The 23,189-nt window shown below is 37.9% G+C and overlaps 1 protein-coding gene across 4 annotated transcripts in view; it reads left to right on the forward strand.

Annotated features, from left to right (window-relative positions):
- METTL25 (methyltransferase like 25) overlaps positions 1-23,189 on the forward strand; it is a 111,159-nt gene that overhangs the window by 22,566 nt on the left and 65,404 nt on the right. For all 4 annotated transcript variants that reach the window (XR_001793373.3, XM_002711367.5, XM_008256850.4 and 1 more), the window contains exons 4-5: positions 610-1,215; positions 5,296-5,443. Coding sequence is in view for 3 of the 4 variants with exons in the window: in XM_002711367.5 (XP_002711413.2) it covers positions 610-1,215; positions 5,296-5,443 (754 nt within the window). In the remaining variant the exon portion in view is untranslated. The remainder of the gene's footprint in view (positions 1-609; positions 1,216-5,295; positions 5,444-23,189) is intronic.

Below are 23,189 nucleotides of genomic sequence, written 5' to 3' on the forward strand. Positions count from 1 at the left end.
TGTGTGTCAGTTTTGATAAAATTGCTGTTTTAGTATTGGACCTGCTATTTTATGAACATGGTATAGCTCTTTAGATCTTTTGAAATTTTTTCAATACAATATTTTAGTTTATCAGTCTATAGGTCTTACACTAATTCCAGAATGTTCTGTTTTTATATTATTTTAGTTCAATTGTCTTAAATTATTCTTTGCTTCAATACAATAATCTTTCCAACTATTTATGGCTGATTAATAGTGGTTTTGGGCCATGATACATTGGAAAATTCACCTACTCTTTCTGTTAGCTTTTATGTGTATTCTTTAGGATTTTCTGTGGATACAATCATATCATTTATGGTCGAAGACAGTTCACTTCTTCCTTTCCAATATTTATATATTTTACTTCTCTTCTTTGACTTAACTATTCTTGCTAGAACTTGCAAGAAAACTTGAATAAAAATAATCAGAGTAGTTTTTAATAGGAATCAAAAAATTGAAATAGAATAATAAACATAAACAGATTATATAAAGTATCCCACTCATTTTTTATTTAGGTTTAAAAAACATCTGGAATGCTTTCTGTTATGAGTTCAATAAAATTCTTAATTCATTTTGTTTTCCTTCCTATAGATAATTGACTTGGGTTCTGGTAAAGGCTACCTAAGCTCCTTTTTGTCCTTGAAATATGGCTTAAAAGTATATGGAATTGATTCCTCAAATACTAATACTCATGGAGCTGAAGAGAGAAACAGGAAATTGAAGAAACACTGGAAACTCTATCATACTCAGTCAAGATTGGATGTCAGTGGACTGACATTAAAAATGGCAACAGAGACCAAAGAACGAAATGAAATGAAATATAAAGCAGATATTGTGGAAATTTGTAACAACAGACCGGCAAATCAAGAAAAAATATCAGCCTCAAATTTTTTGCCAGCTGTTTCAGAATCTGTAATTTCTCACATCAGAAAAAAAATGGAAAACCTACGTACTCAGTCACATCTAGAAGAAAATTTTTGTTTTGATAATGCGTTGTCCCTTATAGACCTTTTGCCTGTTAATTCCTCGGAGCCTACTTCTTCATCACAAATACCTAGTAAAGAAATAGAAATGCTTGAAGAAAATAAAGAGAGAAGAAAAATGACATCAAAGTCACATGAATCAAATATATATTCACCTTTAACCTCTTTTATCACTGCTGATTCAGAACTGCATGATATTATTAAAGATCTGGAGGTGATTTCTGTTTTAAATTTCTCAATTTACTTTGAAAAATATTTTAAACATAGAATTCAGTTTTAATAGCTTACTTAACATACATGTCATATTTAATCACATTGATATAAAAGATTATGATAAAATCATAAGCAGGCTTTCATTATACCCACGGCTATCAAAATCTGAGAAGAGCACGTTTTAGAGTAATCTGCTAATTTCAATCCTCCTAAATCAAACATAAGAACAAAAGCTAGTACTTAAGCTAATTTATCATTTTGCAACTTAGGCTTTGTTAAGATTACAACACAAGAAAACTCTAATATCTTAATGTAAATTTGAAGTAAAGATATATCTAAGTCAAGTTATGTTTACTACTTAGTGACCACATAGGCAATTTCCTTGAGCAAGAATAGCTTCTTGAGTATTCTTTAAAGCTTGAACTTTTTCTAAATTGCAAGAATTTCAATTATATAACTGAGAGACAGTAAATCATAAATACAGGTAGCGTTATATGTTGAAGCAATATTGTACAGAAGTTCCTGGATCAATTGACCTAACTCATTGTTTCAAAATACAAGATAGCTTTTGGAGTTGCCTTTTGTACTCTTTTAAACATTTCAAAAATTCTTTGGTGATGAAATAAATAAGCAAAGGATAGAATTCTTTTATAAGTTTAAATCCTTGCCTGGTAGCTAACCGGTTTTTTTACATGTTTAAACTGAAGAAAATTTTTCCCCTGATAATTTTGAGTAGCACCAAAGTGAAAGGAAACTAGTTAATCCTCACTAAATTGTCATTCCCATATATGAAATCCATAGTTAGATTAGCCTTAATTTTTCTAATAGGGTTAAACCACCCCAACAACCTTAAGCTGACTTTAGAAAATAAGAACTTTTAGTGCATACTGTTACTTTTTTAAGTTTTTCAAAATCTTGTTCAAAATATATGATCAAAATTATATGCAAGCTCATAAAAGTGTCTAAAATAAGATACACTAGAACACTGTTTCTTGGATTCCATAGTGCATTAGCATTTAGTAATAGGAATTAGCAAACACCTCTCATTTTCCCATCACCCAGCCCCCCACACAGTACTTATATATTTTCCTGTTGGGATAAGCTTGTGATATTTTTGTTTCTTAGCTACTATTTGCTAATGTTATTAACCAATCCTACATGATAAATATGTGAACAGTGAGATTAAATGTTCTTGTATTGTCTTTAGGGAGAACTAAATTAATTTTAAAGAGAAAAGTATACCTTTGTGGAAACATTTTCTGACTGAATTCTTTTTTACTTGTAACATTTTAGCATCTAAATAATGCCTTTTCAGAACATCTAATCATCAAGAAAAAATAATTACACAATCCTCTAAAAACTGCTTTAAAAGAATTGTAGTTGAAGTAACTGAGTGTTCTATGCGGAGCTACTTCTTTGTAAAAATAACACTTGTGACTGAACTGGAATTTAAACAAAGGTTTAAATTATGTCTAGATTACATAGGATAAGATAACATTTTTAGTTAAATGATATTTAAATGAAACCATTGTATTCAGAAAATAATTATAAAAATATACTTGAGTTATAAGTTCATACTTTTATTATTTAATTTATCATTAAGATAAATCTAATAAGAAAGCATAGAAAACATTTAGTGAATTTTTTTGTATGTCAGGGATTTTTTTTTTTTTTTTTTTTTTTGACAGGAAGAGTGGACAGTGAGAGAGACAGAGAGAAAGGTCTTCCTTTACTGTTGGTTCACCCTATGGTGGCCAGCGCACTGCGGCCAGCGCACCGCGCTGATCCGAAGCCAGGAGCCAGGTGCTTCTCCTGGTCTCCCATGCGGGTGCAGGGCCCAAGCACTTGGGCCATCTTCCACTGCACTCCCGGACCACAGCAGAGAGCTGGACTGGAAGAGGAGCAGCCAGGACTAGAACCGGTGCCCCGACTGGGACTAGAACCTGGGGTGCCGGCACCACAGGCGGAAGATTAGCCAAGTGAGCCGCAGCGCCAGCTGTATGTCAGGGATTCTACTTACTGTCATTTATAGGAATTATCTTATTTAATTTTTGATTTAAGATTTATTTATTTGAAAGGCAGTGTGACTGAGGGAGAGGCAAAGCGAAAGTGACATCTCCCATCTGCTCGTTCACTCCTCATATGACTGCAGTAGCCAGGGTTTTGCAAAGATAATGCTTTGAGACCCATGATGATGATTTAGTGTTTTTTTTTTTATTAGAAATAAATATACATTTAATAGAATCACAGATCTTAAACTAATAATGTGATCTTTGAACTGTTTGGGGTTGACTCACTAACCTAATCCTCTGCCTGCGGCGCCGGTACCCTGGTTCTAGTCTTTCTTTTTTTGATTCACCGGTTCTGTCCTGGTTGCTCCTCTTCCAGTCTAGCTCTCTGTTGTGGCCCAAGTGCTTGGGCCCTGCACCTGCATGGGAGACCAGGAGGAAGCACCTGGCTCCTGGCTTCGGATCGGTGCCGTCCATAGTGGCCATTTGAGGGGTGAACCAATGGAAGGAAGACCTTTCGAAGACCTTTCGACCTTTCTCTCTGTCTCTCTCTCTCACTGTCAAACTCTGCCTGTAAAAAAAATAAAAAATAAAAAAAAAAGAATGTCAGCTAGAAAATCAGAAGTATAATATTAGAAGTTCTCCAAAAATATTTTTATTTCCAAATGATAAAAGTTGCATTCTAATAGGTATGAAAATCTCCCTTATTAACACTTTAGCCAAATTTCTAAGAATCTTGTCAGAGACAATAATGATTGCTATATTGAACATTTGTACCCGTGTGGGTGTAAATACATTTTAATTAGGCTGTGGTTAATTATAAAAAAATATTTTGTAGAATTTTTGTATAAAGTTCATACTTAAAAAATCTATACTTTGTTTTGATTTTGAGAGAGGGGGAGACAGAAGGATGAATAGAGAACTCCCATCCTCAGGTTTGACTCTAAAAGCCTATAATGGTGAAATCTGGTCCAGAGCGGAAGCAGGGAGCCGGGAACTCAATCCAGGGCTCCCACATGGTGGCAGGAACCCAATCTGATGAACCATTACCACTGCTTCCATGGTCTCATTAGTGGGAAGCTGACTCGGGAGCTGGAGCGGTTTATCAGACACTGGTACACTGGTATGGAATGTGTGCATCTTAACTGGTATTTCAACTGCTGGGATAAATGCCACTCCTAGAAAAAAAGTTTATATTAAATTTAATATTGTCATATTTTGTACAAAGAATGATCTAAGTAAATTTGTCAGAGTTAGAGTAGGAATGCCCACTTAGTGCATCTTAAAATTTAACACTAATGTTTCATAACAATCTGTGAAGTGAAGTCAGTGAAAAAAATTGACTAGTATGACCAAGGTATGTTATAAACATGTCTGAAATCATGAGTTTGCCTGGTAATGTATGCGACATTTAATTGATCCAAACTTTTACTAGTTTTAAGCAAATATTAGTTGTAAATGAATAGAGAAAACAAAGATTAACAAGGAAGCAAAAGCACAGATGACAGTGTAATTGTTTTGCTAATATACCACAGTCATTTTGCCTTTAAAGGAAATGATTATTCGTTATGAAAATTAAAAAAATACTTCTATGTATAATTTCGTAAGTATAAAAAAACTTCACAGGGGTCATTGCTGTGGCATAATGGGCTGGACCTCTGTCTGTGGTGTTGGCATCCCAAATGGGCGCCGATTCGTGTCCTGGCTGCTCCTCTTCCAATCCAGCTCTCTGCTGTGGCCTGAGAGGGCAGTTGAGGATACACAGGTGCTTGGGCCCTTGCACCCTTGTAGGAGACCTAGAGGAAGCTCTTGGCTTCTGGCTTCTGATCTGCTTAGCTCCAGACTTTGCAGCCATTTGGGAAATGGACCAGTTGTTGGAAGACCTTTGTCTCTCTCTCTCTCTCTGTCTCTGGCTCTCTCTAGCTCTGCCTCTCAAATTAAAAAAACAAACCAAAAACAAACAAACAAACAAACAAAAAAAAAAACTTTACAGTGCTACTGGGCTTTGAATGTTTTATCCTGAATTTATCCCTCCTTTTAATTGCCACTATTTATTTTTCTTGTCTGTAAAGGATTGTTTGATGGTGGGTCTACATACCTGTGGTGATCTTGCTCCAAATACTCTGCGAATATTTACTTCCAACTCTGAAATCAAGGGAGTTTGCAGTGTGGGTTGTTGCTACCACCTCTTATCTGAAGAGTTTGAAAACCAGCCTAAAGGTACAAAGTTCTCCATGTGTCATAATGTTTATTTATTGGAACATAATGGCTGTTTTCTATTTCTCCTTTTTGAGCATTATTGTGATTTTAATTAATATTTAGGACATCTCGCAATTTTAATTTTTCAGTATTATTGAAATTTGATATATCATCTCTTTTTCATTATATTTTGAATTTCTAATCTTGGTGAGAGCTGGAAATTTTGAAGATTTTATGTAGTATGTATTTTAGAGGAATTCTGTTTAAAAATACTTGTGGGGCATATATTTACTTAGATGGTAAATCTTTTGTCTTGATTATAGAGCCCCTTGATTTGCTTTCACTTTCATTGTCTTCCCCTTTTTTGAATGAACACTGATATTCCAAAAACAAAAGTTCTTTTGCATTTTGAAGGGCCAGCAAACTAGGATTTTAGAACACTGTAAAATGGTGTGACTACATTAAAATATTTGTATTCAAACTAAGTCCGCTGGACTCGAAGGTGCTCAAATAGTAGGTGGGAAGGTTTGAGGTGCTCTGCAGCTTTTCATTCAGAGCAGCTCTGGAACTACATGTTTGGCCCATTTTATACGTCCAGTCTTTCAATAAGATGTTTTCAAAACAGCTGTTTCACATTAGAGGATATTTATCAACATTAGAAGTTCTCTTTTATATTAGTTTAATGGTATCTTTATCAATGTACAGTAGCCCTTTCTAGTAATTTTTAGATCAGGAAATTATGTGTATATGGAAGTTATTGATGGCTCTTTATCTAAGTTTTAAAACCCAGTTCAATATGAAATTTTGATCATCTAAAATTTAGTCCAATGCAAAAGGTATAAAACTGAAAATAGATCTTCGTAAAAATTAAGAGTGGGAGTAGGAGAGAGAGGAGGAATAGGGATGGGAGCATGGGCGGGAGGGAGGGATGGAATGCATGAAATTTATATACCTTAAATAAAATTTTTAAAAAGTAGTCATATGTCTATTGAAATGAAAGCAAGTAAAACAAAAGTCATCCCTATAACTGCAAAGATTTTTCTGAAATAGAGTTAATCAAATTAGAATTCTCTGTTATGTTGTAGAAAGCATATTTTAGGAAAGGTGCATAATAATAAAATTATGACTAAGTAGAGATGAGGTGCGAGGGAGAAAGCAAACTGGCAAAAACTTAGCAATAGTTTTACTGAGGGAATACATGATTGTCATGCCATCAGTACTTGCTCTGAAGTATAAAGATTTTCACGATAAAAGTTATAGGAAAATGTGAATGCAAAAATAGAGAATAGCATTTCTTCTAAACTGTGTACTCCAAATCTTTACATTACTTTTATAATATTTCTATATCTCTCCTAAAAGAAATGAAAAAAATTACAATCAGAGCTCTATAGTTTGTCCTTCTCCAAACCTGGGAAATTTTCTGCTAGTATCTCACTAAAAAGGCATTCTAATCCTTTCTCCCTCTCCATGCCTTCAGGAACTTCTAGAACCCGAATGTTGGGTTTTTAATAGTATCTTGTAGATTCCCAACAATATTTTTTAGATTTCTAATTTCCTGTTCTTTTCTTTGGTTTGACTGTATACTTTCCTGTTCTCTGTCTTCTAAGTCCGATATTCTCTCTTCTGCTTCACTCATTCTGTTTTTAAGGCTCTCTAATATGTTTGTCATTTGATCTATTGAATTCTTCATTTCATTATGATTTCTCGTCACTATCACAGTTTCATGTTCTACTAGTTGCTTCATTTCATTTTGATTCCTCCTTAATATTTCATTTTCATGAGAGAGATTTTCTATCCTGTCCAGTAGGGATTTCTGTAGTTCAAGAATTTTTTTGAGAACTTCTTAATGTTCTTATCAATTTTTTGAGATCCGCTTCTTGCATTTCTTCTGTCTTGTCATCTTCATAATCTTGAATTGGGGTGTCTTTATCATTTTGGGGTGTCGTAGTGTCTTCCTTGTTCTTGTTACCTCGGTTTCTGCATTTGTTTGGCATTGTGGAGATATTCTTTGGTTTCTTTGCTGTGGTGTTTTTTCTTGTTATACTATGACTCTAGATTAAGTGGACTGTCTGCTTTTGATGGAGCCTTAGAGGCTTGAAATGGGTGTGGCCTGAGAGCTCTGTTTGGTTCCTCAGGGTTAAGGGTGTGCCAAAGGTGACACTCCCAGGTTAGGCGTGGTAAATCTCTCTCTCTCTCTCTCTCTCTCTCTCTCTCTCTCTCTCTCTTTCTTTTTTTGATTCAGAAGGGAAGTAATTCCGCACAGCTTGCTTTCCAGCTCGCTGGTGTTTTGAGTCTGCTGCTGGTGTCCCGAACTGTGGGCTCCCACGCACTCCACGCAGGTCCACCGTGAATCACTAGTTCCAGAAGAGTTTCCTCTGCTGTTTCTTCCCCTACTCTTCCTTGAACCTGCAGTATCTCCACTTTTATTAAACTGTCTCTTCCCGGACTATCAGTGTACTCCCTTCCTATTCCACCATCTTGTCGCCCAATTTAGAGACATATGTAGATGTTTGATGTGTCTTTAGATTCAGATAATTTCCTACATTTAAAATCTTTAATTTCAGCTTCCTGCTTCCTTCTTTCACTTAATTATCATTGTCCCAAGGATGCCTTCCTTTTCCTAGCTGCGTCCCTCTCCTCTTCAGGAGGACTTTCCTTAGAACCTCATCTCTGATCCTACTGGACCCTAACAGCCATTCCTCTCAGATCTCGTCTCTGTACTTCCCCACCAAGAATGAGAGATTCTCTTTTGACCCATGTATTCCACTAGCATGTCCTTTTCTCCACATTGCCCATCTTGCTGTCCTTATGGAATGATGCCCAGACCTGGTTCTGCTGATTTGAGATGTTTATTTCCTAACTCATATTTAAATGAAAGTTAATGGGTGTATGTGTGGGTTCTGAGTAATTTTATTTCTTCTTTGTCAGTTTTCCTCAAATATGTAATGAGATTCTTTAGGTGTCTCTCCTTATTTTATGACAACCAGTAAATGTCATTGGTACAGTTTCATCCGATATCTGATTCTTTAATTTTTTTCTTAAAGGAACTGGCGAAAGCTGCTCACTAAGGTAAAAAGAATTAATAAAAGAGATTGACTACTTATTCCTTTGCCAGTCCCCTTAATATCAGTCTTCAGGTACCTTTTCTAACATTTTTGCATTTATCTATAACAGGATTTATTGACCGTGTACTCTGAATAAAATGGACTTGAATATTAGTATTAGAGAGACCTTTAATGAGCCTGAAGAGAGAAGGAAGATGGCTGTCTCCACATACTCAGTCACTAACATTTCTTTCCTGCCAAAGAAACTTTGTATAGCTTCATGAGGCGTCCTAGTATAGACACTGAGTTTTGTTTACTTTGGTATCATTAACATTAGTTCACTCATTGACTCAAAATGAATGTTTATATAGTGTGTGTTGAATATATTATTGAAAACAAGTGACTAGGAATAGAAAAAAAAAATCACTGTCCTTTCCTTGGCACATCCATTTCATACAGGTAAGAATATTTGGTTGGATTGAATAAGCATTGAAAGTAGCCAGTGCTGTTTTCAAGTCACTGTGTGTGGCACTTTGTATGTAATAAAAACAAATGGGCTGCAGTACATAAAGAGTACTTTAGGAAAGAAGTAAGAAACTCAGATAGATAGTTCAGTTCAGCAAACATCAATGAATGCCAACCATGTTCTGCTCTGCACTAAGTGGTAGTTATATAAAAATGTGTAAGATATCATCTTCACTCACAAAGATTAAAAAAAGCTCTCAGTCATAGGACTCAGATAATCTTTGTTTATAACTTAAAAAAATTTAGTAGAAATCATTTAAGTTAGGAAATTAAATTAACATGGAAAAATATGAAAATACAAATAAGTCTCTATACTCATGTTACTGGTTACTTATGTATCTTTGCAGAAAAATATACATACACATACATATTTTATATTATGTTTTAGAAAAACAGCTCTATAAAACTATTCATTACCTTTTTCTAACATACTGTGTCTTGATGATCTTTTCATGTCAGCAAAAATCTTTTCTTGTCAGCAGACAGTGTTGCCTTATTCTTTTTAATGATTCCAAAGTATTTCATAAACTATATTTTATTTTTATTTTTTTTTGACAGGCAGAGTGGACAGTGAGAGAGAGAGACAGAGAGAAAGGTCTTCCTTTGCCGTTGGTTCACCCTCCAATGGCCACTGCGGCCGGCGCACCACGCTGATCCGATAGCAGGAGCCAGGTACTTCTCCTGGTCTCCCATGGGGTGCAGGGCCAAGCACTTGGGCCATCCTCCACTGCACTCCTTGGCCACAGCAGAGAGCTGGCCTGGAAGAGGAGCAACCAGGACAGAATCCGGCGCCCCGACTGGGACTAGAACCCGGTGTGCCGGCGCCACAAGGCAGAGGATTAGCCTAGTGAGCCGCGGCGCTGGCCTCATAAACTATATTTTATTTTTCAATGTTAAATAGTTATTATTTGCATAAAGCAATGGTACTTCTCTTTAATAGCCCAAAATTTAGTAAACAGATGGGCAGTTCAGTGTAGAGTTAGGAGAGAATAGGACACCTGTGTCTATATCCTTGTTTTCTTATCCCCAAACATAAGTTTTGAAATAGTATAGGAGGCGCTGAAAGACCGGATATTATATGTATACTATTTAACAGCAAAGTAGCATATAGCTCAGCCTATGAGGGTTTAAGGATATGTTCTTTTGTGGCAATACCCACTATGTTATGTCTGGAAGATGAGTAGAATTTAATCAAGCAAGAAGGTGGGAAGGGTACTGCAGGCAGAATCAACAAAAGCATTGGTCTAGAAATGTTTAAAATCAAATTCTCTTTAAATTTTATTGTCACTTTATGTTTGTAACTGTCTTTTCTCTTATTCTTCCTCGAATCAATCTCAGAAATGATAATGGTAAGCCTCATGTCATTACAATAAATATAAAGGCATGGTAGTTTTTTTTTTTTTAATATTTTTATTTACTTATTTGAGATGCAGGGTTACAGACAGAGAAAGGGAGAGACAGAAAGAAAGGTCTTCCATCTGCTGGTTCAGTCCTTAAATAGCCACAGCAGCTGGGCCCATCCGAAGCCAGGAGTCAGGAATGCCTTCCAGGTCTCCCACATGGATGCAGGGGCCCAAGGACTTGGGACATCTTCCACTGTTTTCCCAGGCCATAGCAGAAAGCTGGATTGGAAGAGAAGCAGCCAGGACTAGAACCGGCTCCTTTCTGAGATGCCGGTGCCAGCTTAGCCCACTATACCACAGCGCCAGATCCAAAGCCCAGTTTTCAAAGTGAATATGATGTCTTTCTCATTTCAGGGTACTCCATAATTTATTTCTTCAGAATCTCTCCTTGGTTACTCAGTCAATTTTTTTTTAGTATATGGTCATTCATAAAATAACCTTTCAATTTGCTGGGAGTGAGTTGAACAAAATAGCAAATTCTGCCCACTGAAAGGAAAACTCTGTCAGTTAACAGACTACCAAGCATCAGACCTGGATCCTGCCTGAGCAGAGGCAGTTTCACCTTCTCTTCTAATTGCTGTTGTTCACTTTGGGTTGATGAGACATTTTGGGTATCAGGAAAAAAGAAAAATTAGAACGTTTCTCAGAACAATGAATGGCAACTATAAGCTGTCACTAGCATAATCAATTCATGGAAAGCCTTGCCTGCCAAAACATGTATATCCATTAAAAATAACTAGGGTTTGATATTTGGCACAGCCGTTAAGATGCTGCTGCTTGGAATGCCCACATCCTGTATCGTCCACGTTAGAGTACCTGCATAACTGACTCTGCTCCTGATTCCAGCTTCCTAATATCCCTCTCCCTCTCCCCTCCTTTCTCCCTCTCTGCCTTTCAAACAAAAAATGAAATTTTTTTTTAAAAAGCCTTCATTGAAAAACTAAGAATCATGGATATTAACAGTTCAATAATACATAACTGAAATCCTGAAATGGACAGGAGGTTGGGAGTTTAACTTGTCAGAAAAGCAAAGAATAAGAACAACTAAGGGATGTGATAAAATGGGTGGGGTACGTAAAGCATAATACCCTTAGTTACTCTGGAGGTTAAGAAAAGAGTTGGTAAGCCAAGAGATAAGAGAAAAATGTAGAAAAATAAGTGGTAGGAAGAATAAAACAAACTTGGTTTACATTGCAGTTTTGCTTAACCCCAGCTACCACTTTTTTTCAGCTCATAAAACAGATGGGAAAGGTAGTTCACTCCATTCTCTCTTTCCCGCACTCCATCCCCATTTTTCTCATCTTATCTTTGTGATAGTAAAAGAGAGAAGATATGAATCATTTCTTGCAGTTTTTATAACAGTGTTTCTCAACTTTGGCTGCCCAGCTGAATCATATTTGACACTTTTAGTACATGGATGCCTGAAACCTGCCTCTGATCTTCTGAATTATTATCTAAAATTGTAAGATTTGAATTTAAACATTTTGAAGAAACTCCTTCAGTTATTCTGATGAACAGCATGGTTGAAAACAAGGTATTATGATTATATAGGAAAACTTGGAATTCTAAATATGTTCAAGATTATTTTTAGTCGATTCAACTTCTCTCATGCAGAGAGTTAGACTGATGCCAGATTTTAGTTTCAAACTACAGATTGAACCCAGAGGACCCAGAAGGGTATATCAAAATCCAGAGGGTTGGAGTAATAAGCTCCCCACAAAGTTGCTGAAGTGTAGAGCTCAGAAAATGTGGGGAAGCCAAACACAGATCTAACAGGACAGGGATAGGGACTTAAGTAGTGAATGAAGTTAAGAATTAGAAGGTAAACAAAGTCAAGGGAAGCATTCTAGAACAAGCAAGAGATGTACAAAATTATTAAGGACATCTCTATAATTTTGACCGCTTACCTTGATTAAAAAATAGGTGCGCACACATGCACATGTGTGAGTGTATGTGTGTGTGTGATGGTAGAAGATGGCAGATAGAGTTCTGGGATGTCCAGCAACAACTATTTTGACAGAGAATATGGATGTAGTTTTATTTTGCATATATATATATATATATATATATATAGTATGTAAGTCCTAGTATTCTTTACTGAAAAAGAAATATACCACTATGTAGTTTGATTATAATATTAAAATAAGTGACTTACAGAGCAAGAAGTTAGATGCACAGTGCCATATGCCAAGCACTACATTCCATAATTTTCTGTCTCTGAATGATCAACTATGTCATGTCTCCCTCCCTTCATATCTTACACACCTGCCCCTTACCCTCACTTTATTTGCACAGCTGTTTTTTAAGTTTGAATTAGAGCAAGGTTATCCTTTGGGATGTGATTTTGAGTTATTAATAGTCTAACATAATGTAGAAAATTCTGGTATGTACATTGCAACTTTTTATGATGATATTTACTCTGTAAACAGTATACGTTTTACATGAATATGTTTACCCAATTCACTGTGGTAGACTATAGTGGTGGTCTGTCATGAATGTCAGGTTTTCAAAAATCCCTCAAACCTCTTTGAGGCATTATGAATACAGAATTTATACCATATGTTTTAAAAACTACATTTAAATATTTTTACATTGTGAGCCAATAGTCCCTAGTAGAACTAGAAATACCAGAAACCATTCCATTGCAGTACTTTATAAAATGTACATTTATGCAAGCTTAACTAATGTTTCAGTATTTTATTGTAATATTGATTAGTGTTATCTAATTAAGTTGAAATGTTTGTATTATTTCTTTGAGAAGTTGGAGAGAGAATTTCTTTTGTAAATCTCAGTATAACTTCATTGTTTTTCTCATAAAAGTAGAAACAGACTGTAAGAAACACTGCTACTTTACAATTTAGATCCACGTATCTCTTTTTCCTGATAATTGAACCATGATTTTGTTTAGCCATTAGTTACTGGGGAGATTGAGCCCTTATGTAGTGTCAGAAATAGGTGAAATCTCAATTAATCTGAGGTTATTGTAGTAACTGCATTGATTTATGAAGGAATATGAGATAAAATACCTAATCAGTGAGACAGAAAGGGCGTGTCTCCAAGCACAGTCTCTGGGCATTTTCTTTTTCTTCAAACCAAACACGGGTCAGAACATTGGTTTTTGTTTTCTTTTGTTTCCCTGCCTCTGCACTTTGTCATCTATAGGTGTTCAGCCTAACAGAGGCATCTGTGTCTGCCCATTGTTGGCTCAAAATGTATTCAGAAATCAGTGTCCATGCTCTGATTGAGCCCCTCAGGTTTAGTCAGAAGAATGAACGGTAATTTTGCCTAACTGCAGGATTATATGATCATCTCAGAGACTTAGGAGTGCAGAAAGAATAGGAAAAAAAGCCGTTCCAGGGTGCTGCTTACTTGACTTTAATAGAAGTCCCTACTAGGAGCAACCCTTGTCAAGGCACAAATTTGTGGCTGGTCTGCATTTTCCCTACCTCCTGCTAGCCCGATACCAGGGAGCCTTCTAGTATTTATTATTAGTACACTCCAAGTAATGTAGATCTACAGAGTCAAATATCAGTGGTGTAACCCTTGAAAGCCTACAGCATACCTTCATGATTACTCTACCCTTAATGTGATACAAGGTAATAAGTTGATCCCCCCATAGATCCCTCCATTTACCTTTCTGTGTTTTGTTGTCTGTTTTGTTTTAATTAGCAGAGGGTAACAGATAATCTTTTGGTGACCTCTTAAAAGCTTATGTTGCCATTTCTGTATCAAAGATAAATTTGTCAAGGGTGTATGATACCTATGCAAGTAAAGACTTTCTCAGTTTGTGTCACCCATAGGACGGAGGCAGGGTCCATAGCCTACTTCCTTTTGAGATTTAAAAACTAGTTCCACTGCTTTAAATTTAGAAGTACTTCATCTGAAAAGGTGCTTAGAGGTTGCAGAAAAATTTATTGAGCTGTTGTATGAAGGAACGTCTTTTAAAAATGAGCTTTTATTAGGGCTGACACTGTGGCACAGTGTGTTAAACTGTCACTTGGAATGCACACATCCTGTGTCAGAAAGCTTCCTAAGATCCTGGTTGCTCCACTTCCAATCCAATTTCCTGCCAATGCACTTGGAAAGTGGCAGATGGTGGACTTCTTTCCACCCTCATGGGAGACCTGACTGGAGTTCCTGACTCTTGGCTTTGGCCCGAGCCAGCCCGAGCTGTTGTAGGCATTTGGGGAATGAACCAGCAGATGGAAGTTCTCTCTCTCCTTTGGCTTTGTGTCTCTGTGTCATTCTGCCTTTCAGATAAATTAAAACATCTTAAAAAGAAAAACATATATCTCTAGACCTCTCAGATATCCTGCATGTGGTATTAAAAACTGCTAAGAAAGCATTGACTTGTGAATATCTATATTAAACTATTTATTGTGGCCGGCGACGCAGCTCAATAGGCTAATCCTCCACCTAGCAGCGCCAGCACACTGGGTTCTAGTCCTGGTCGGGGCGCCAGATTCTTTCCCAGTTGCCCCTCTTCCAGGCCAGATCTCTGCTGTGGCCCAGGAAGGCAGTGGAGGATGGTCCAAGTGCTTGGGCCCTGCACCCCATGGGAGACCAGGAGAAGCACCTGGCTCTTGGCTTCGGATCAGCGCGGTGCGCTGGCCGCAGCGCACCAGCCGTGGTGGCCATTGGAGGTTGAACCAATGGCAAAAGGAAGACCTTTCTCTCTGTCTCTCTCTCTCACTATCCACTCTGCCTTTCAATAAATAAATAAATAAATAAACTATTTATTGTATCATGCAGTTATGATTAATTTCTTAATATTCTTTGAGCAGCTAGGTAGAGATGATGCTGTGCCGACCTGCGGCACAGTGAACTGGGTTTCCTGAAACAGAGAGTGGGAATGCAGCCACAAGGACGCAAAGAATGGAGCCAAGACAAGTTCTGATCAAGGCTCCTTTATTGAATAAATCCAGTAGTATTTAAACATGACCAGTTGTTTACAAGAAGGAGCACAAAAGATTTACATATCAAAAAGGCTTTTAAGGTTACAATAAAACACTTAGGTGATAAATGCAGGTTTCTGGTGTGACTGATATTATCTCTTGTGAGAGGTTTAGGTTCTTCCTGCCTCTTCCTGGAATCTCCCTAGCCTAATTGTCTGTGCTGGGAAGTCTCCATTCATATTTTTAAGTGTAAACAAAGGGAGTGACTACCTGTGGCTGCCCACAGATGCAACTTACATAATGGTAAACATGAAGGAAGGACTGCATTTTGGGTGACATTTTGAGTTTTACTTTGAGATTGTATATGAGTGATCATATTTTGGAAAAGCTTTATGTAAATTTCAAGATGTAAACACATGGGAATGGAACTATTGTGGCTTAAACACATAGGATTTATTTTTCTCATATTTTACAGAAAACATAAGAAGTAGTAGTTGACATTGGTTTATGTGGTTCAAAGACGTGAGTAAGGGCCAAGTTTTCTGCAGTTTTACTGGCTTTTCACTTATGGTTACATAATAATTGCTACTTCTCTGGCCATTACAGTACATATGAATTGAAATATAAAGGTGAAAGAGATTCTCCCATCTGAAACAGCCTTGTTTAAATAACCTCCCTGGGAATTCTATCCAGTTACTTGCTTTTCTTCTTATAAGCCAATCTAGAAAGCTAAAACATAAAACGTTTTAAATGGGCATGTTACAACTGCAAAACAAATGGACATTCTGGGAATGACAAGGACAAACACGATATTGGGGGGGCGTACTATATTCTTCTGCCCCAGAGTATGTGTCTATATGTGTAATGTGTAAGATTTTGGGTACATGGAAGCATTTGTAACAGAGTGTAATAGTGTCCATTGCCCTCTCCTTTTTTATTCATGTAGTTCCTCTTAGTTTAGCAGAACAAACATCTCCCATTCTTTCAGCTAGGGTAGCTGTTTCTCAGGTGACTAAGTTTGAGCCAATAGAATGTGAATCAGAGTAATGTGTATAACTTCCAGGTACCATTCTTTAAGGGGATGCTGCTTGCCCTTAGTTTCATCATCTTCTCCTTCTTCTTCTTCTTCTCCTCGTCCTCGTCCTCCTTCTCCTCCTCCCCCTCCTCTCTCTCCTCTTGCTCCTCCTCCTCTACTCTACCCTTCTCTCCCTCCTCCCCCATTCCCTCATTCCTTCTACTAGTTATGGAATAGCAGTAGTCTTGATACCAAAGTTGATAGTAGAGCTACCTTTCCCACATGGGTCTCTGAATACTTATTGTATATTGTCTGTCTTCCTATGGACTATGAAAAGAGAGAAATGGCTTGTTTTATTTATGAACCTATGTTCTAAGATGCTCTTTGATATCATGCCCTGTCCAACTGAATCTGAAATTTTGTTCTGAATATTTTTCTTTTATGTCAAACTCAAATTTTGAGATTGTATTATGAATGTGGAACAGCCAGAGTAATAGACAAATAAGCATTTATATATAATGAATGCATTTTATGCAGATATATAATGTTTATGTCATTTCTAAGAAAAGAAAAGAGAATATGGTAAATGTTAGACAAGCTATTTCAGCCAGAAGGGAAATTCTTTTTCCTCTCAAGAAACCGGGACAGACTTAACTTAGGTAGTAACGTTTGAGTTCAGTCGCTCCTCAGCCTTTTGGCTAAGATCATGTGTAGTAACATTTGAGTTCAGGTTTTTAATGTTGGATGTAACTATGCAAAACATTTCAAGTCTGAGCAATATCTTAGTCCATTAGTGCCACTATGGAAAATATTACAGACTAGGTAGTTTATAAACTACTCCTCCCAGTCTTCCAGAGGCTAACAAGTCCAAGATCATGACACATGCAACTTTGGTATCTGCTGGAGCCTGCTCACTCTGCTCCCAAGGCAATGGCTTTTGCAGCATCACTCAGATGTGTCAAATGCTGTATCCTCACTAAACTTTAGGGATGGAAGAACAAAAGGGACCAGTGCTCATTCACTGGTTTTATCTATTTTGTTCTTCTATCTATTTTGGAAATTTATTTTATTTATTTATTTATAAAGATTTATTTGTTTATTTGAAAGAGTTACACAGAAAGAGGAGAGATAGAGACAGAGAGAGAGGTCTTCCATCCACTGGTTCACTCCCCAGTTGGCTGCAACGAGCTGTGCCGATCCGAAGCCAGGAGCCAGGAGCTTTTTCCGGGTCTCCCACGTGGGTACAGGGGCCCAAGGACTTGGGCCATCTTCCACTGCTTTCCCAGGCCATAGCAGAGAGCTAGATCGGAAGTGGAGTAGCCGGGATTCAAACCAGTGCCCATATGGGATGCCGGCACTGCATGCAGCGGCTCTACCCACTATGCCACAGCGCTGGCCCCATTGTTTTTATTTATTTTAAAGGCAGAGTGACAGAATTTCAAAGAGATGTAGATAAACACAGAGAGATTTTGTATCTGTTGATTTACTCTCCAAATGCCCACATCAGCTGGGGTAGCCTGGGTTGAAGCCAGAAGCCTGGGACTCCATTCAGATCTCCTAGGGACCTAAGAACTTGAGCCATCACCTGCCACCTCCCAGGTTGTGCTTTAGCAACTGGAGCCATGACTTGAACCCAGAATCTCTGATATGCTCATTGCTTGGTAGCCTTTATAATCTTGCTAATTCTGAGGGTACCGCCCAGTGACTTCATCACCTCCTAAAGGCCCACTTCTTGGTACTAACACATAACAGGTTAAGTTTCAGGTTAAGAGGTTTGGGAGGCACATTCAGACCTCTGCAAAAAACAAAGGGGTTCAAGTTAAGAAATGACAAATCTCTCATTAGAGTTCTGTGAATCCTATAGAGAAGAAATAATTATGTTGACATAAGTCATTTGAGAATTGGTAGATAGTGGGTTGGCTTTTCCCTTCTTAACAAAGAGAACAGAAGGGTAGAGAAACTTTATATTCCAGCAGCCAGTGGAGTAAAATGATGAAAGCATACTCCTTAGATGACACAGAAATCTTATGTAACTTTACCCTGATTCAGATTCTTTTGTGATCATAAGTTACATTTCCTGTCTTCATTGTTTCTTGAGAAGAGACAAAAAGCTTCCAAATGTTTACTTATTAGTGACAAAGATTTTATTTTCTCTAATTTTTAATCACAAAGCATATGATAACTACAGACTGTAAAGCATATTTTTGAAAAATATATTCTCATTGTCTTGATTATAGTAATCATTACATGTTGTTTTGATATGGACCCACGTGAAGAAATCCATTTTACCTATCTACATATTATGTATATAGATAGATTAATAACACTGATATTTAAATTTTTAAAAATTTTTGTTTATAGGCCGGCGCTGCAGCTCACCAGGCTAATCCTCTGCCCATGGCTCCAGCACCCCAAGTTCTAGTCCCGGTTGGGGCGCCGGATTCTGTCCTGGTTGCTCCTCTTCCAATCCAGCTCTCTGCTGTGGCCCAGGAAGGCAGTGGAGGATGGTCCAAGTCCTTGGGCCCTGTACCCGCGTGGGAGACTAGGAGGAAACCTGGCTCTTGGCTTCAGATTGGTGCAGTGCGCCGGCCGCAGTGCGCCAGTCATAGCGGCCATTTTGGGGGGTGAACCAACAAAAAAGGAAGACCTTTCTCTCTGTCTCTCTCTCTCTCACTGTCTAACTCTGCCTGTCAAAAAAAAAAAATTGTTTATATAAGGTGAACAAATTTAATGTATTTAGTACTTAAATTTTATTTTAAATAATACCTTCAAACTTTGTTGTGATTAATATTTATTCTTTCATAGATATTTAATCTTGAAACACAATGTATGTTAACATTAATGCTTAGGCCGGCGCCGCGGCTCACTAGGCTAATCCTCCACCTTGCGGTGCCAACACACCGGGTTCTAGTCCCGGTCGGGGCGCCGGATTCTGTCCCGGTTGCCCCTCTTCCAGTCTAGCTCTCTGCTGTGGCCAGGGAGTGCAGTGGAGGATGGCCCAAGTGCTTGGGCCCTGCACCCCATGGGAGACCAGGAGAAGCACCTGGCTCCTGCCTTCGGATCAGCGCGGTGCACCGGCCGTGGCAGCCATTGGAGGGTGAATCAACGGCAAAGGAAGACCTTTCTCTCTGTCTCTCTCTCTCTCTGTCCACTCTGCCTGTAAAAAAAAAAAAAAAAAACCATTAATGCTTTAAAAATGTCATTGATTTTTTTTATGATTTATTTTATTGATTTGAAAGACAGAGTTACAGAGAGACATAGAAACAGAGAGAGAGGTCTTCTATCTGTTGGTTCACTCCCCAGATGGCCACAAAGGCTGGAGCTACACCTATCCAAAGGCAGGATCCAGGAGCTTTTTCTTGGTCTCCCACGTGGGTGCAGGGGCCCAAGGACTTTGGCCATCTTCTGCTGCTTTCTAAGGCCATAGCAGAGAGCTGGATCAGAAGAGGAGCAGCCAGGACTAGAACCGGCGCCCATATGGGATACCTGTACTTCAGGCCAGGGCTTTAACCCGCTGTGCTACAGCCCGGCACCTATAAGTCATTGATTTAATTCTCAGTGAACTCGTTCAGCCTTTCCATAAATCATTAATATTGAATCAAGAATCTGGTGATTGAGTCATGGAAATTCTCCATCTAATTTCAAACTAATAGGAAATTAAAATGAAGACTCAGAAATTATGAGACCATAAAGCTGATTTAGTAACCACAACATTAGGCATTGTTAAAATTACTGAACAGTATTCAATATAGAATGTGCTGAAGTTTAGGAGACACTGAGTACCCACCCACTACCTGCTTTGCTAGGTATAAGGGATGTTTAAATGAAATGACTTAAGGAAATATATAATAGGTAAATTTTGTTACAGATTTTAAAAAGATCTACAGTATGGTACATGCTGAATTACATTTATGTATAAGTTCCATTGAAAGCACAGAGTGATAGCTAAGTGTTTAAGAGCGTACAAAACACAACGTAGAGAATATTGTTTGACTTCCTACAGTTCTCATTCATGTCTGTAGTGCCCTTGGCTAAATCAAGTGGCATTCACTGTAAAGTAGTGAAACACCAGAGAGGTTAAACTAGATGATATATCTCTTATGACTTGTTTGCAGTTTTCTAAAATGCATTTACTATTTAAACTGAAACTCTTTCATACTTACCAGGATATTTGGGTTTAGTTTTAGTGTCTTCTTAATTATGTTGGGTTTCATAAACAAATACTCTGCTTTTCTTTTATGATTCTGCATTTGGATACAATATGACATTTTTGAAAACCATACTTTATATTTATACCAGCATAACAATGCAGTAAATGTTTTTTTCCCAGAGTTTTGTGTTTTTTTAAGTAATAAATTTACCTAACCATAATTCATAGTAAATGCATATTTAAGCTTTCATCTTTTTAATTTACCAGTATTAACAGTTTCTTAGTAATTCACTGTGAAACAATCAGGATCCACTGCAGCTAGTTTCTGAGGTGGCTACACAAGCTATTGTTCTTTGCAATCTTAGAGCAGATAAGTAGACTCTAGTGCCAGCCTTATAGATCCAGCTGTTTATAAATGTTTGTTATAATATCACCTTACTTTTCACTGTGCAACTGAACCTATGTTTCAGAAAAATTCTTGCCAAATAATATGGGATGAGTACAGAGATTTCTAGATGTACTTGGCATTCCTTGTACAATTACCTCACACTGGCAGCTGTGTCTGATCTACAGTCAGCTGCATGTTTTCTAGAATGTTGGCATTCATTTTATTTTTGCCATGGGGCATCTTCTTACTGCCTATAACTAGTTAAAAATGCATCTTAAATACACTTTGTTCCTTTCTTTCTTTAATTTGCACTTCATTTTTTGTGACTAATGTAAAGTAGTTTTTTCAGTTCATGATGTTTGAATTTATTCAGCACAAAAAAGTTCTCCCTGTGTTCATGATAAATAAAAGCCTGGAATGTGATTAATCTGAAATAGGAAATGAACTTGTCCTCTTTAAAAAAGTAATAAAAAGAAATAGTTTGTTTCAAATATAAGGAAATATGAAGGGAAAGCTGATAGAATTTCTTGTCTGATAGTTGACTATTGCAATAATATAAAAGTCTTCAAAAAACAAGTTTACAATCTACTGGTAAATAGATAAATATACTTTCTAGGTTTGTAGAGCAAATGTCCTTGAAAAGTATTTTACTGTACATTCAGTGTTCTCACATATCTTTTCCTTGTGGTAAATAAGTTATAAGCAAACTTGTCTAAATTTCCTTGTTCATTATTAATCTGATACCATGACTTATTTTTTAATAGGAATAGCAGTTTAAAGATTGTCTGATATTCCACGTGTTTCTCAATATAAATTGTTTAGTCAAAAGCAATGCCTTGCAGCAGAGAACCTATCATGTAAAGTGAGAAACTTCATTGGGGAGCTTGTGTCACAGTGTTTCCCAGATCAGCACAATGTCCCCTCCCCCACCAGCACTTGGCATTCTATGATCATGCATAACTTTGTGGAGACAGTACTATCTGGATGGTGTTTTTTGTTGTTGTTGTTGTTGTTTTGTTTGTTTGTTTGTTTTTATTTGATGGTCAGAGGAACAGAACCAGATAAGACAGAGGAAGATGGGGAGAGGATGCTTACTCCCATCTGCTGGTTCACTTCTCAAACACCCACACAGTGGCCCTAAGAGCTAAAACTGGGAGCCAGGAACACAATCCAGGTCTCCCTTACAGGAAGCAGAAACCCAATCCACTTGAGCTATCACCACTGCATCCAGAGATCTACATTAGCAGGAAGCTGGGGTATCAAATCCAGGCATTCTGATATAGTCTTAAGGTGTCTTAACTGATAGGCCCAATGCAGACTGGCAAAGATGAATGAAAAGAGTATATCTGACCGGTGTTTTATATGGGCACACCATTTCTCCCCTCTCCGGCTCCCCCCTCCCCTCTCCCCTTCTTCTGGGATTTTGCTGGCAGGCAGAGGTAGGGATTCTGGGCATGGAATTTGTGAAATTCCTCCCAAGGCTTTATCAACCCAGTAGTGTTGTGAGGATTCAGATGGGTTAATAGATAGTCAGGGGATCCTAGTGGAATTTGGGGTGTAAAATATTTGCTTCCTTCCCCAAGAAGGAAGAACAGACTGGCCGCCCTACTTCCTTCAATTCTCCAAATTTACCATGAGAATAGCAAGGGAGCTCTCCCTGAGCTGGCAGCTTACTGTGAAAACAAGTTAGCTATCCCACCATTAGCAGGCCAGACAGGATGGAGAATTGTAAATGAGGTCTTTTGATGGTTTTTGTTCCTGCCTGATAACTGAATGCCAATCTGATTGTCAAGTTTTTTTTTTTTTTCCTTGGAAATTATACTTAAAAGCCACTGCCACCAATCCCTTTGGTTTTTTCTCTTTTGGAAGCCCCCTCCACACTGCTGTGGCTGGAGGCCTTTGATTCTAATAAATACTTTTAAATCTCTTAGCTGTCCACTTGGAAATACTTCTTCTTCTTCTTTTTTTTTTTTTTTTTTTTTTTGACAGGCAGAGTTAGACAGTGAGAGAGAGAGAGAGAGAGAGAAAAAGGTCTTCCTTTTTCCATTGGTTCACCCCCCAAATGGCCACTATAGCCGATGCCCAGTGTGTTGCGGCCAGTGCGGCGCTGCGCCGATCAGGAGCCAGGAGCCAGGTGCTTCCTCCTGGTCTCCCATGCAGGTAGCAGGGCCCAAGGACCTGGGCCATCCTCCACTGCACTCCCTGGCCACAGCAGAGAGCTGGACAGGAAGAGGAGCAACTGGGACAGAATCCGGCACCCCAGCTGGGACTAGAACCCGGGGTACTGGTGCCGCAGGTGGAGGATTAGCCTAGTGAGCTGCGGTGCCAGCCCTGGAAATTCTTCTTC

Source organism: Oryctolagus cuniculus, chromosome 11 (genome assembly GCF_964237555.1).
Source record: "Oryctolagus cuniculus chromosome 11, mOryCun1.1, whole genome shotgun sequence".
NCBI lineage: Eukaryota > Metazoa > Chordata > Mammalia > Lagomorpha > Leporidae > Oryctolagus > Oryctolagus cuniculus.